Raw genomic sequence first — 16,368 nt, 5'->3', positions numbered from 1 at the left:
AACAGGCCTAAAACTGTGATGTTCTTACTGTTATTTGCTTGGCCAAAAGCTTAACTACACTGTGATTTTTGGGGGCCCAAAAGTCTCTCTTGACAATACTCAGCTAAACAATCCATATTTATGTGGATTCCTAACACTCCCTCAATAAAATAATAAAAATTAACTTAAACAATAAAAAATGGTTGTGTTTCTATAATACCTTTGCTGTCTCTGTGGAGGTGTCTGGTGGAGGCTGGCCAGCCTGAGTTGTAGTTACTTTTCCTGTGTTATTTGGTTTAGAAGCTGCTGTCACAGTAGGTGTGGTTTGGTTTTTTACCTGTGTAGAGATAAACTATTATCACTAGATACTGAGGGCTGGCTTTTTGTTTTTTCAAACTATTTTTTAAAGTGAAAGGCAGAAGTAAAGTACCAGAAGAAACCCTTATTAAAAAATTCAAAAAGATATAGAGATAGATAGATAGATAGATAGATAGATAGATAGATAGATAGATAGATAGATAGATAGATAGATATAGAGAGAGAGAGAGGGAGAGAGAGAGAGAGAAATTATACAACTTACATCACTGGGTTCCTTTTGCTTCTCTTCAGACAGCTGTTTATTTTGAGAGTCTGTTGGCTGTCATAAAATAAAGTATTGAGATAATTTACCATTTCCATCACTCAGTGCTACAGAACATGATCCATGCTAGTCTAAATAAGCACAAGACAGATCTAAAGATGGTTAAGAGGACACTTCTTGGGCTGTTCTGAAGTTTATGCACTGGTCACCAATTTCATGTGACACAGAAATAGCCAAGAGTTCCGCCTCTTTTTTCAAATTTAGTAAAAGACCAAAGTGCAGCAGCTCTGCAAAGGTGAAAGGTAGGTATTTACCTTGTCTGACTGAGTGTTTTTTTCAGTTCCTGCTTTGGTGGCTGGTGCGGGCTGAAATATAAGCAACATTTATGCAGAGATTAATATGCATGGTTATTTGCAGAGGATCAGATTATGTAAAGGAGAAGATCAGACAGGTTCACACTTGTCAGCACACATTCTTTCTAACTGCTACACACTAATCTTGCAGTTCACAACATCCTCACACAGGCTGCCAGAGATTTAAGAGCACTCAAATGTGTGCAAACATCCACACACAAACACACTCATTCCTCACATGGGGGATTGACAGGGGAAGATATTAAAATATAGTAACCAGTTTGATACCAAACCCAAATTGCCAACAGCAATTTCTGAAATAGCCTCAAATATTTGGATTATATGGAGCAAATGGATTATTTTTTCACTAATTAATCAGTAAAATAATTATAATTGCAAAGTAAGAAATTATAAATATACATGTAGTCTTGATGGAAAAGATCAACTTAGATTCACATCCACAGGGTGGGATATGTTCAGTTAACATCCTTATACTACACAGCAGAAATTTTGTATTTTTTCTCTCCTCTGTAACCTCCTAATGCTCTGATTTTACAACAGACCTGGACAACCTGGCTAGGATAATATTACATACTGCACTTCCAGGGTTTACACCCGAAAACCTTCTGCAGCCATGCCACAAAATCAATACCTGTGATTCATCCAGTTAAAGTGCAGTAAGCAATAAATTACAACAGTAAGAACCGAAAATGAAAAATTATAGAATTGTTAAGTCTGTTAAGAAGAGAGAAACCCAGCCTCCTCATCATATTTTTCTTCCTATTTTTTCTTGCTGCTTCAGCTGCTCTATGAGCAACACAGAAAGAGCCTTTCATCTGCCAAACATTCATTACCACTTAGAATCACCCAGCTTCCGTTTTCTGGCTGACCACACAGAGAAATTTGCTAAGTTTGTTTACATTTTGTTACGCAAGAATTCATACCCCCACACTCAACTGCAAACACTTGGCTGGGAAATCCTGAGCACACATTAAATGCAGATGCCTGGGAATAATCCTGGCAAAGGTCTTGAAGCTTTGAGGGACACACCTCCGCACACAAAAGGGGAAATACTGATGGAGAGGGAGAAGTAACAATTCTCAAAGGGAGAAAAAGATATTAAAAGTAAATATTTCACTTAAGGTCACAGATTCCCAGCTTCTCCCCAAATTCCCTGCTTTATATTTTGTCTTGAATGCCTAAAACCTGATTAAAGCTGGACAACTCAAGTTCAGTCATGCTTTATATGATCCCACCTGTGTGTCCTTATTACATGACTACTGCTAACTCAAAGACACACATCCATGTTTGTACCTGTGCACAAAATAATCCTGTAATGAAAGAATAATCCAAAATTTTCCTAGTTTAGAAGATAAATTAATGTTGGGTGTGTTTCTGTAACATCTACAGCAAAGAGTCAATCAGACATGAGGTGTCCTTCAGCAGCAAGAAGCAAAAAACATAACAGAAATGCAAAGATGAAGTACAAAAACTACAGAGTTTGACTCTTCTTGCTCTGGGTCTACTGCTTGCTCAGGATTCTAAGTACCCTGCTGTCAGAGTACAAATTCAGAGTGCAAATTTTTCTTATCTGCCTTTCAGAAGAAAAGGAAACACACCTCATTTTTGCAGGACCATAAAATACATGTACTTGCACTTCTGCCCACACCCAACAACACCTGTACAGAACATTGAATACAAATTCTCAACTTGCCAAACCAGTTATGAACAACTGTAAGTGTTCTTTTTTATGCTGTAAATATTATTTTACTGAATATTTTATGCATGTTCTGTGTGAGGTATGCATCATTCACTACCCTTTTGTAATAAATTTTAAAATATGCAAATTGACCAAACTATAAATTTATGTTTGGTGATGCTGAAGAATAAATGGACCCACATGGGCAAGGATTTGATTTAAGACTTGCACACAAAGCTGAGGCCACAATAAAACACATTATTATAAACACTTGCTCACACACTGTGCTCACACACAACTGTTTAGATACACTTTTAGCAACTACAAAGTTCAAATATAATTTTTTAAAAAATCAAACTAAAAAACAGGTAATCAAACCAACAATTTCAGTATGAGACTATCCAGTCAGAGGAATTGTTCAGCCGTCTTTTAAACAGAGTCAGCTGTGAGCAGCCACAGACTGAAGCCATGACATCAGCTGATGGTGTGCACTTAATTTCTGAGGAGAAAAAGATGTTCCACTTCCCCTTCAGCTGCCTGCTTCCACATGCACTGTGCCAGGATCGAACTCGATGCATTTCAAACTGACTGAAATGGTCTGGAAATGAAAAACAACACTTTTTCACTGGTTCCCTGGTTCACAGTGCAGTTGCACAAACACATGCAAAAGGAAGGCGGTTGAAGGGAACGTGTTTGTCACAGTGGCAGTGGCAGCACCCTGCTTGCTCCAACCCTGCCAAAGGTTTCTGGCTCTACACCCTGGTCCTCCAAAATGTACACCTAACCCTAGGCCTTGTCCACAGAACAAGAAATTCCACGTTCCTTCCTCTGTCACAGTGAACTCAGGGCTTTCTTGGAGAGGGCACAATTCTGAGGGGTCATTGGAGGCAAAGGATACACACAGAGAGAGAGCTGAACATTAAGGAGGGGTCCAGAGCATGTTTAAGAGCAGTGGCACACTAGAGAGATTTCGGAAAGACAAATGAGATGTGGCAATCACGGGCAATTGGGAAAGATCTGTTAATTTGCAAGAAATTTAGGGCTAGAAATTGAAGTGACTCAGCAACCTTACTTCTTTCCAAAGAAGTCTACTGTCAAAAATGCAAATGACTTGTTTAATCCAGCAGGAGAAAGACATTAATAATGCAACAGACATTAAGAGAAAACATTAATTATGTTACACATGCAAATGCAGGCCACTGTTTCAAAGGGATTTGTGTTTACCAGTCTTACAGTGCTGAAGCATGCCTCTGCTACTCTATTTTTGGCTCATTTACCACATTCTTCTGAGAGTTGTTTTAAATTTCAAGTAGGGAAAGACCATAGCTGTCTGGGTTAGACCATATGAAGAACCACAGCACTAATGAACATGACACAAATGAGTTTGCCCACAAACACAACAGGGAGGAGAAACCAGATGCTGGCAGATGCCTTCATTTGTGAGCAACGATGATGCTGCACAAATGGAAAATTTGTTTAATTGCCATTCGGCTCTTAGATGTACGTGTGCATGGAGGAAAAGGGTTTTAAAAGGCTGAGTGAAATGTAATGGCTAATGCAGAGATGGGGAAGCAGGCCAGAATGATCAAGAGGAAAAGGTTATCACAAAGAAACTTCCCATTTGATAAATGGATAAAAAAATTATCACTGTGAAGGTAACCAGACCTCAGCTCTGACTGTGCCAACACACTGTAGGTGCCCAAAAGGTGCCTGGCAGGGCCTCCAGCAGGGCCATTTACCTGCAGAGATGGGTCTGCCTGCACCAGAGCACCCACAGGGACCTCTCCCACCCTCACCCCTCCACGCACCCCTTTTCTGGCATTTACTCAAGGTGCAGGCAGCCTGAGCCTTTTCCACCCCACAAGTCCCTGCTGGCCTGCTCTGGCATCCAGCTTTTGATGGTTTTGCTGTTATGGCTGTGGAGAAGGGAAGAGGTGGGGGGAGAAGCATTAATCATTTGTTTAAACAACACAGGTAACTCCTGTTAGGCAACATGAAGATGATGACTCTCTCCTAACAAGCAAAGGACAGGACTGATGACACAGCCCAGACACCGAGGAAGCCCCAGTCATAAAACAAGACAGAACAAGCGTGAAGGGCAAAGGCAAGGGAGCTGTCAGACAGAGAAACACAGGAGATTAACGAGAAGATGCAACTGTACGTACAGAGAAAGCTGGAGCTCATCCTGGATTTGTTGAGTATGTGAAAATCATCACCAAGTAAATAACCTTGCAGTTACACTGGGGGGAGCTATTCACATGTCACAAAACTGACAGAGCTAAAATTTAACATTGCAATTAATTTTCTTTTTATTGCTGTAAAAACCTCTGGTTGCTTTGAATAGCACTTTCTTTAGATTTTCTTTTTTCGGCAGAGGAAACTAAGCTATGTTAGAAATATGGGTAAAGTTACTCAGTATCAAAGTGCAAAAATGAAATTCCATGACTTCATGCATGTGCCATCCAAGCATGATTTCTTTCTGAAATTCTTACCCTAGTTTCAGATGGCTTCATAATTTTTGGTTTTGATGCATCCGCAGAAGGAGACTGCTCCTAAGAGAAAAAAAACAACTTTACTTCTGTAATAAATACTTGTATTAAGCAAGCATAAAGACTGAATTCACTTGTAACCCAGATGAAAATTAAGAACAAATTATTTCTGAAAATTAGAGTTATTATTTCAGATCTTTTGCCTGGCCTGTGTTTCTACAATACATATGTGTAGAATTTTGACAGTTTGATGATGCCCACATACCTTCTTTAAACATTGTATCTTCTCCTCTGACATGCACTGACAGCAAATTTTCCAGCAAGTACCAAGACAAACTCAAATCCTGCTCTCTCCGAAGCACATATACTTACTTTGCAGGATTCACCCACACTTCTTTTTTAATTTTTTTAAACAAGAACTGTGCCTTTGGATTTACTGGTTTGTTACAGAAAATATTTAATACTAAAGTATCAAACTCAGATATGTCAAGACAAAAGTGAGTAGTTAATATGTGAATGACATATGTCCCCCTCAGTGTTCCTATATATCATCTGACCTTTTTGGAACTCCACAAAGGATATGGTCTATTCTCCTGGCTTCAGGGATGTCAGCCCAAAATCACCATGGTGTGTTGCTGTATCAAACTTCAAAGCTCAGAACATTCCAGCTGTCTCATCAATACTTTATAAAGAAGTAATACTACTCCTCAATTCCTGCTTCATGCTGCTCTGCTTAAAGCTGTATTTTGTATTTTCACATACGCTCAAAGCTGTATTCTGTGATTCTGTGATTTTTCCATCTCTGTCACAGTAACACATCCATAGTCCATAGGTCACATTTAAATTCACAGCACAATTTATCAATTTTTTTTTTTTACTTTTTCTCTTCTCTATCCATTTTTTATATTGCCTCTGTTTACCATGCTACTTGAAGTACAAAAACACACAAAGAGTTTGAATGAACAAAAGCCATATTATTACTCTAGACCCCAGGGCGACTTCTTACTTCTACATGGAAATAATTTTCAACTCCCCTAACATTTTGCAGCACAAGGATTTCTCAGCAATAAGAGAAAAGCTGTACAGAATTTAAAATACACACTATGATGACAACAGCATGGTCTCCCCACCAGCTTAGTTGGGGTCTCACACACCTCAGTGAGAGGTTTGATTGTTCCAAATATATATTATAGAGGATCTGCAGTTGTCACACTGCAGAAAAGTAAACAAATAATTGCTGCTTCCATATACCTATAGATTGACTACTTGATAGAGAGGAGCTTTTGCATGGGCGCAGACACACAGAGGAATTAAAGAGCCTCCTACATCAGGGCAGAAAAATGAAGGTTTTAATAACCTTTTAATTTATTTCCACTACCACAATCAGGTATTTCTTCATAATTTGCTCTTTACCAGTTTTCTGTCCTTTTCTTTCCTGAGCAAGAAATTAACCTGAATTCCTTCTGCATGACTAACAAGTAGGTATCTGTTCTACACCTTCATATTAGTCACCACAGTCCCTGTCTGTTTAATAATGAAAACATTTATCTGAGCCCTTCTTCCTTCCAGCCCTCAGAAAACTCCTACCAAGCCACTGTCTTAAAATGCATTGAAAAATTATTTTTTCCCATGTCCCATCACAGCAGCATCACCACAACCTGCAGGGATGAGTGAAAACTTCCCAAAATCCCAGCTGCTTCTTCCTGCACAGTCCAGCTGGAGGGCAGTGACCCGCAGAAGCAAAGAGGTGAAGAAGAAAGGTACTCATGGAGGAAGAGGAGCAGCCTGAAAATAGAAAACAGCTGAATGCATGGCTGCTGACCAGGGGCTGTGGAGGACACCAAGCCATCCTCCCTGGGGACACTCAGGGGAACAAAGCCCTGAGGAGCCAGAGGAAAGCAGGACAGGTGGGAAGAGCACAGGACAGGTGGGAAGAGCACAGGGACCACCACAGAGTGCCTTGCTTCACTTCCCCCACATCCTGCTCAAGTCTCACAATAAAAGCCCACAATTTTCCACTCTCTCCCCAAAAAGAGTCACTCCATGGAAGAAGAAGGAGCCTTCTTCTGCCAGCCCTTCTGCCAGCAGGGTCTGCAGCCAGACTGACAACACCAAAAGCCTGCTGAGCTCCAAGCCCTCTATCTGGTGTGGTCACCACTGTACCACCTTGTAAGCACCAGCCTGGCTCTGGGATCAACCTCTTACCCCACGTTGCTCTGGTGCTCTGTCCCCAGGACCCTGCTCTGCCACCAGCTGTGCCCAGATGTTTCTGCCACAGCTGCACAGAGGGACTGCAGAAGGCGTGAAGCAACACCAGGATGTGTGTCAGACATGGAGGTAAATAGTAAAGTGCTGCCTGGCAACCTGGCAACAAAACCCTCCTGACACAGGAGGAAGGTTTTGCCATGTGGCTGTGGCACACCCTGCTCACACCCCAGCATGCTCAGCCCCAGCACCCCCTCACAGCAAGCCTGGGGTGCCAAACAGTGAGGGTTTAACCTGACCATGAGGCTGGGGCAGAGAACGTCAAGAGATGCTGCAAAGGGAGAGTGGGGTGTCCTCTGAGATGTCAGGGACCCCTGGAGGGCAGAGCTGGAGGGGAGAACCAGCAAAATCAGTGCTGGTTCCTCTCCTCCTGCAGCTGCACCCCCTGTGGGTCCTGCCTGAAACCAGGCATGGGTTCTGGAGGGTGCTGTGCCAGCCATGGTGCCTTGTGATTGAGGTGCAGGAGGGATCCCAGCCTGGGGGATCGCTAACACACAGCTCCTGAGTCAGGATCCATGATATCCCTCTGGCTGCCCTGGAGGACTCAAGACCCTGGCAGGGGGCTCAGAGACCTTGGCATGGAGTCAAAGACACCTGTGCCTTCGATTTTAACCCATGGAAACAATTACCAATCTTGTGCCAGGAGTTACAAGCCACAAGGGTTTGACTAGAATGATAGTGAATTTATCCCAGGATGAAAAAGTAGAATTTTGGGGTTTTGATGGAGGAGGGGGCAAGATGGAGGAATCTGGGCGCGTTCTGTCTTTCTCCTTCTTGGCCTCCATCTTCTGCTGTGATGGTGGCACTTTTGGATTGGTTTAGAGTAGAGACAGACTGTCTAACATAGGTGATAGGTACTGGAAAATTATTGTAAATAAAGTACATGTAGTTCTTAGTATAAAAAGATAACACAGCCCAGAGGGCGGGCAGTGTGCCTCAACCCAACCTGCTGGACAAACCTCAGCAGGTCAGAAAAAGAATGTGTTAGATAAGAGAAAATAAACAACCTTGAGAACCAGAGCTAAGGAATCCTGACTTCTTCTTCAGTCTCGTGGCTGGGAAAAAGAGACTTTCTAACACTTCAGGGTCATCTAGACACCAGAGACCTTGTCACTCTTGTGTCAGCTGGGAGGGAAATCCACAGCGCAGCATCCAGGAGCACTGATGGCCCACCAGGAGCTGCTTCCTGCCTAAGACCACCACAGCAGGGACTCGATGCACAGGGAAGAGGTTACAGGACAGTACTGATTAGGCAAATACTTATCCCTGTTAATTACCTCACCCTGCCAGCAGAGCTGCTGGGTGACCCGCAGTGTGGGGTAGTATCAGTCTTTGCACAGGAGCTGACCAAAGGACCTTAGGTACTCTTGAGTTAGAGGATGGCTTTCCAGGAAGGGCTGATGAAGAGATCTGGGGTCTAATTTGATGGAATCAAGAGAAGGAATACCCTTGGAAACTCATTTGTCAAGTTAGCAGGGCAGCATTCATGCTGGTTGAAAGAGAACTGTCACAGAAGCCAAGCAGCAGGTTAGCAGAACAAAACAACAAAAATTGGTTATCTGATCTCACAGTGAGTATTATAGAAATCTGCATGAAAAATGGAAAGTGTAACAGAAGAAGAAAAAATAATGGTGACAATAGCAAAATTAAAAATTTGAACAGCTCAGAGAACTGGATGCAGATGCCCTCTGAAAAAATAAAACAGGCAAATAAATCCATAAGTGCTCTCAGTTTCACAGACCTAAAAATCATTGAAATTACCCCAAGTGCAGTGAGAGCTAACATCAACTAAAATTATAAGTTCTGGATATTTGTGAGGAAGATTCATCAGTCTGAGGAAGGTCATTGCCCAACCTCAGAAAAGAGCACATTGCACCAGGTGGAGCTCTTCAAAACCAGAAGAGGTGTTGCAAACATTCAGCAAGCAACCAATCCATACAGAAATGCTGAGATGGCAACAAGAAGATGAATAAGAATCAACAAGGATAAAGCAACAAACTTCCAGAGGAGGACATAGTGTCAGTGCAACTTTTCACTTAACTTGAGGTGGTATTTTCTCAAATGAAATGGGGAAATTGGTCTGTAACACTGGGTTACAATCTTGCCTTCAGACAGCTGAATAAAGCAGTGCTCCTGATCTCTGACACTGGTCGTAGGCCGAAGGCAGCAACAAAAAAATCCAAAACATCACCAAACCCTTCTGGACAGGCAGCAATAGTGACAAAACCATACAAAGGCCATAATGTCACAGACTGAGATTCTCCTACCAAAAACAAACAAGGGAAGAGGAATCTGGGGAAAAGCAATCTGTTGCTGTGACACCATAAATATAAATGCAAAATATAACTTCCAACCTCTTTGGCTTAAGCTTCTCTAGGTCAAGTGCTAGCACAATTCTTGCCATCACACTGCAGCAGAGATGAATCTTGAAAGATATGAGGACAGGTTTAGGGGGGAAAATTAAGAAAAAGTACGTATGAGGGAATTAGTGACAGGGAAAGGTGAGTCGGGACCTGATGCTTTGTACTCTGGTGAGGGCCCCAAGAAAATGGGAAACAAAGAAGTGACTTAGTCTTTAATAAAGACTCTTTCAGGTCTGTGGTCAAAGATCTTCCTTCTGGAGAGAAGAGTCACTCTGAGGCAAAGGCTACCTGGATAAATCAGGCATCTCCAGCTCCAGCAGCTTTTGGGGGAGCTTGTATAAACATTTTTAGAGTGATCTAGCTGAACTCAGTCTAGAACAGAGGACTGAAGAGCTACCCAGGTTCTCTTGTGGGATCACACCCTTTTGGTATGACAGAGCTGGAACTGCTCCTCAGGCTTAGAGCTCACAACACCTATGATTTCACAACTACTAACTCACAGGGTGTGTAATGCAAGGGAAAACCTAATCTACCTGACTATGAGTGGCTGCTTCTCTCCATGAATGACCCTAATACTGAGCTTTAATTAATGGCGCTTGTAAGATGTGGGCAGCAAAAGCTCTTCAGAGAACCATTGTGAAAAATAATGGGCTATTTCGCTGAGGTGTGAAATACCACTTGAGCTAAGAGGTTAAACCTCTCACTTGCTTTGATGGTGCGTGGCAAGGGCTGCGCAGCCCTCCTATCCCTGGGCACACACACGGGAGGCAGAAGGTGGGACAGGGGTAGCACCAAGAGTGTGTGTGTGCCCATGTACAAATAAATACATAAATCTATAAACACGTGTATTTAAAGTTACACAGCACATCAGACGAGCAGTGACTTAAAATGGGAAAAAGTTTAAGCATTAACTCTTTCTATATCTTTTATTGCTACAGTATCTATAATAGCTAAGTTAAAAAATTACAACTTTGAGTAATTTTGGAAATATTCTACTATTTTGCAACTGCTGCTCTTACATGCAGTTCTGCCATTATATTTCTAAGAAAAACAACAGCTTCTTAAGAGAAACATAAAAAATACCCACAACAACCAAGAAAACAATATTATTCTCAAGATTTCAAGCTCTCAGAAAATTTTGTGCAGGCTTAATACTAAGAACCCAATGAAATGGGAGAGCAGGATGCAGGTTCCTAGTTAATACCTGTGCATTACTCAGACACCAGTGTAGCTGTCCACAGAGATGCTTCTTTGTACTTTTAGCATTCATAAATTCAGCTGGTGTGAATATAACTGAAAAATATCTATAATCTACTACTAGCCAATACAGTTCAAATTTCTGCAGCTACTATCGTGAAAAAGAACAACCCTAAAATTTCATTATTCTGCCATTTTCTCACCACACAGAATAAGCATTTGCAACAATTATTAATCTATACCCAGAAGCTAGATCAACCACCATGTAGAGATAGTAAAAGACACAGAAGAAATAGAGCCATTTCCTCATGAAACAAAAACATGACCATTTTTTAAAGGATCTGGTTTGAACCAGGAGACTGAGGTGTTGATTAGCTCGTAAAGACTCTTTTATGGCCTCAAGTGCTGCTAAATTTATTGATGCTCATGGAACATTTAGCCAGACAACTTCCATTACACAGATTCACTGGTTTCTTACACTTTGAATATTAGAGTAAAATTTCTGCCATTCTGGCACAGAGACAAAACTCTTCAATAGTTCACTACTGAATTTTATGCATCAGCTAAAGCTGGTTAACCACACTACTCAAATTTAATGAAACAGGTTTTTAAACAGTGTTTTTAGAGGCAACCTACTTGCATTTGAATTTGGTCACACTAAATGAAATACTAACAAGCAAATCAGTGAGGAAGATCAGTATTATATTTACCACAATGTAAAACAAGGCTTCACACCTCCTAGAAACTGCCAAACCACCTTTAGATGAGAAGGCTGTTTTAAGATGTCTGGCTTGTAGCAACCTAATTCAAGGCTTAATACTGGCAAGTTTCTTTTTCATTATTTTAGCAACTGTTAAGACTTTGAAACAGCTTTACGCTGGGACAAAGCACAACTGAGGCCAGTGAATGACAATTCACTGTAAGTAATTTTTGTACTATTTCACTCTTCCTTTAACTTCCAATGCCTCAGTTTATGCTCACTTTTATGCAGGAAGTTCGGATTGTCAAAATAACTTAGAAGTATCCCACAGCTGATGGCAAGAAGCACTGTGCCTGTTTGCTTCTTCTGGAAGCTAGAGTTTGGTAGCTGATCACAGGTCATGCACAATAGTTACACAGGAATAACTTTACATACTCACGGTTCAATTTGTGGCCATGAGGAATTACTTAGACTCCAGCATGCAGCTTGGCTTACTGCTTCAAAGACTTTACTATATACAAAGGCAATTTCTATTTAATGTTCTTCCATGATATTGGAAGTGATCTGGGAAAAATTGTCAGTATATTCCAAACAGAGTAGCAGACTTCATCTGCTACCTTCACATTCTGTTTGTCTGCAAACAGACCACTCCAGTATCTCAGGCTGCACAAGACTTGTTTCTTTTAAATTTATCAACAATCAGTTTTAAACTCCTCATTCTTATTTCTCCTTAAAACGTTCTCTTCGATTACCTCCTCCTGGAAACTTCCTGTTTCTGTGACAATAAAGTACAAGCTGGCACGCTCTGAAATTTCACTTTCACTCAGTCATATTCAGATATTAGAAGCAGTGCCCCAGCCCTGTCAAGCCTCTTCTCAGGTTCACACTCTGCACAAGAGAGGATTACAGTGATGTCTGAGCTGGTCACTGAGGACTAGCTCCCCTGCTTTTGTGGGCAGCTCAAAAATCCTCTTTTCAGTTTCACCTCACGTGAGCATTTAGCTGCAACTTCTCCAGCCAGCTGTTTTCCATTCTCTGCATGCTGTTTCAAACACCAGAACATTCCACAGTTGTCTGCAGCAGCAAGCTGCAGGCTGACAAATAAACACCAGGAAAACAGGAGATTAGGCACCAGCCACACGCCACGCTGAGCTCAGCTAGGATTTGTGTCACTTGGTCTGCAGTGTCACACCACACTCTGCTCTGCTGGGCTGGCATGCAAAGGGGAGCCACAAACAGAGGCAGGGAGCCAAAAACAGAACCAGTGTTCCCTAAAGCAGGGGGGGGGGTTTAGAAAAGACACTAAAGTTATGTAAAAAACAACTTCATCCTGAGGCTAAAGGTCTCTGAGGTTATGAACTCGATTATTTCCACTGCAGCAATCAAGCCAGGCAATACTCAATGTGACAGCAGCACTCAGGGCAGGAGATTTGTTTTTCACTCCCAGAATACAGAGAAAATGGAAGGAAGAAATTATTCATGAATGGCTGTGTGGACTGACACACACGTGGCTACCCAAAATGAATGGAGAACACAGCAGAATAAATAAAAAAACACCAAGTCAGGGAATCTTAATAGAGCTTGGCTGTTAAAATATCATCTAAGGGCAACACTGCATAACTAGGGGTGGTGGTGTGTCACTGGGCTTTGTTCTCAGATAATTTTAGAAAATTTCAACATTGTTTTATTATTCCCACTTAAAAAGAGGCAGATTGGGGCACTTCTTGCTTCAGCATTGGCTTCAAGTTAAAATCACTTCAGAAGGGCCTTCAGCATGCTCTGGAGCAATAACTGCATTATGGTTCAGTTAAAAAATATGAAATCCCCACTTTGTTGAGGTTTTATCCTGCCTCACAGGGGTCTTCCTTCCTGGGAGATCAAAAATGTTCATTTCCAGGTGGTTCCAGCATTTGTGCTGAGCACAGCATAAAGGCAGGCACAGACCTGACTTCTTCCATAAAGCCAGCAGGGTTTCTGAGCCTTAAGGAGCTCCCAAAGAGTGCTGAAAGCTGCCACCTTCCCTGTCTCCATGCCAGGTTCTCCCTTTGGCAGAAGAGACTCTGGACAAAGCCCCAAAGTTTTAATGAGCACAAGCATCCTCCTCTCAGGGAAAGAAAGGGCAGAAATGGTGACAGTGGAGAGGTTGGAGACCAACTCAGTGAAAAAACAGTTCCTTTGCTTTCTGGAGATAGAGGTTTCTTCTTTACCCTCACTCACAGTCCTCCAAGGGCCACCAGGGCAGCACAGCCCTGCCCAGAATTCAAACTGGGAGTGTCCTCCTAATGTGCAAAGCTCTAGATCCAGAGCTGTGAGGAAAAACTGCTCACGGAGCTTATTTCTGCAACTCCAAGATCAGAAACAGAATTTTCTGCAAGGTCTGCATACCCCATGTATCTAACCACTCAAAGGAAACAAAAAAATCCCAAACCCCAAAAAATCCAAAGCCCTAAACCAAAAAAGCACTTAAGAAAGCACTGTTATATAAAAGACTGAGTGCAACATATGTTAGTGTAGAAAAGAGAATGTCTAACGCAGAAATGCAGAAGTAGCTATTATAAATTGTATTATATAAATCTAATAAAATACACTCTTGAGGAAACTTGTTACCAAAAAAAAAAAAAAAAAGAGAGAAAAAGAAAGATCAAGAACTCAGCAGAGGTGTTTGCAATGTTTAAAAATTCTGGGCTATTTCATGCACTACTTTAACTGTCCCCAAAGGAGAGATAATGTTACCAGCAATAATCAAACAGTGGCATTACTTAAGCAATGCCTACCTATCTAATTTTCACTACTGCAGAAGCAATATAATTCATTGAAAAGTATTATTTTTTCCAGATGTTTTAGTATATTTTAGATAAGCTAAAACATATCTAAAACATATATAATTTAAGTGCAATAAACTACTGATACCTGAGCAAAGTTCAAACAAGAAGTTGCTCTTGCAGATCACCACACCCTGACTATGCAATACTCTGTACAGGCATATAGGCTCTGCATTAGTATGCCAAAAAAAAAAAAAATCACACAAGTCTTGGAAGCCAGAACAGCGTGGGCTGTGAGCAAGGAAAAAACACCAACCCCGCCCCAAAACAAAAATGTAAATACAGAACAACTTAGAGACCGCTTTTAAAGCTTGCTCTTCCTGATCCCTCTCTTCTCCAAACTGCCGCGTCACGCGGCATCGGAAAAGGCTGTTTCCAGTATATTCAAGTAAATAAATTCAAAAGCTTATTAACTACATGCTGCTCTGGAATGCCTCAAGCCTGCTGACAGGGGAGACACGCCAGGAAGCCCTGGAGCTGGCAGCTGGCGTTATCTCAGCCCGCAGAATTCCCAGAAGAGGGGGAGAAAGGGGAGAAAACGACAAAAGAAAAAAAAAAGAAAACTACAACATGAACGCAAACAAACCTCACGCAGGGGCAGCAGGACAGCAAAGCAGGAACAGCTGACTCACTTGGTGGACGTGTGGCTCCTGTCTGCTGCAGGGACACGGCTGCTCCTCGCCCCCGCGCTGTGGCTGTGGCTTCCGGGAGCTGCGGGCCAAGACAAGCCCTTGGCAAGCCTCAGTGCTCAGCCACACAATCCCCACCCAGCAGCACGGGGAGGGCACCCAGACCTGCAGGTTTGGGCTCCCACACTGAGCCACAGTGAGCAAACCTCTCCTGCTCCTCCTCCAGACCAGGGTGTCCCAGCAGGGACAGCTGTCACTGAGCTGTCACCAAGCAAAAGCAAGGGGTGAAGCTAAATTCAGCATCCAAAAGGCAGTATTTGCCTCCCATCTTTTGATCTCTCAGCGCTGGTGCCAGGGGAAGGAACCTGCTCATTTCCCCTCAGCCCCATTAAAAGTTTACAATTTGGACTGATTACCCATACTCTCTGAGCACATGGATGTTACTAATTGAAAGTAATTGAGATGGGTTTGACCACTTAAGGCCTAAATTTGACTGAGTAGGGCTGTTTTTAAGCATAACAAACCCAAATGATTTGTATTAGTTTAGAAATTAACAGGTACTTCTTGAAGTACTAATAGTGATCTGCTCTTGAATTTCTTTCTGCCACATAATCAAATTTTCAATAGCTGCAGTAATTATGGGAGAGTTTTTTTTTTTATTTTTAAAAAGAAAAACCTCTGTGCCACTAACAAAACCTTCAGCCACTTTTTCATAATAGCCTCTGTACTGCCCTTTATCTTGAGTGAATAACAAGAAATAAGTCAGCCCTGGAAGGGAATTAGAAAGGGATAAGCATCTGCAGACTGATGAAGAAAATGTCCCACCTCTGAGTAAAGTATAGAATTTTTTCTTTGTGAAAGGGTTGTTCTATTTTGACCACTGCACAGCTCAACAAGTTGCAAATCCTGTATCTTTACACAAAGCTAGCTCTTCTGTGCACGAGGCACCTTTTGTACTCCAGCAGCTTCCAATTTTTAATGTTTAGGCCTATTTTTAGTGTGCCTCTGCCACCAAGAGAGCCAGCACTGTTCTCCGCAAAGGAACAGCCCTCCTGATTTTCACGTGCTGCCAACAGCTCTGAGGGCAACTTCCAGGAAGAGTCCCATGATTTGCCACAGTCCTGCTGCAGAACACCCATAAATTGTGAATCTGTGTTATGACACACATCCAACCTGGAGAGAACATGGAAACTAAGTCCTCAGGTAGCCTGAATTGTTATTTTTCTGAATAATCTCATATTTTAGAGGTGGCCTTTCCAACCTTCACAATATGACTTGGGAATGTCAGAATA

General features: G+C 42.0%; 1 protein-coding gene across 3 annotated transcripts in view; it reads right to left on the bottom strand.

Annotated features, from left to right (window-relative positions):
- Nucleotides 1-16,368, bottom strand: part of CAST (calpastatin) — a 52,139-nt gene that overhangs the window by 18,879 nt on the left and 16,892 nt on the right. For 2 of the 3 annotated variants that reach the window (XM_059873384.1, XM_059873382.1), the window contains exons 4-7: nt 5,104-5,163; nt 874-924; nt 560-616; nt 200-316 (exon numbers count right to left, since the gene is read on the bottom strand). In XM_059873384.1, coding sequence (XP_059729367.1) covers nt 200-316; nt 560-616; nt 874-924; nt 5,104-5,163 — 285 coding nt within the window. Of the gene's footprint in view, nt 1-199; nt 317-559; nt 617-873; nt 925-5,103; nt 5,164-15,033; nt 15,178-16,368 lie in introns of those variants that run through there. The other variant, XM_059873383.1, reaches the window with a different exon arrangement.

This window comes from Haemorhous mexicanus, chromosome Z (genome assembly GCF_027477595.1).
Source record: "Haemorhous mexicanus isolate bHaeMex1 chromosome Z, bHaeMex1.pri, whole genome shotgun sequence".
Lineage (NCBI taxonomy): Eukaryota > Metazoa > Chordata > Aves > Passeriformes > Fringillidae > Haemorhous > Haemorhous mexicanus.
This window is presented reverse-complemented; position numbering and strand designations above follow the sequence as displayed.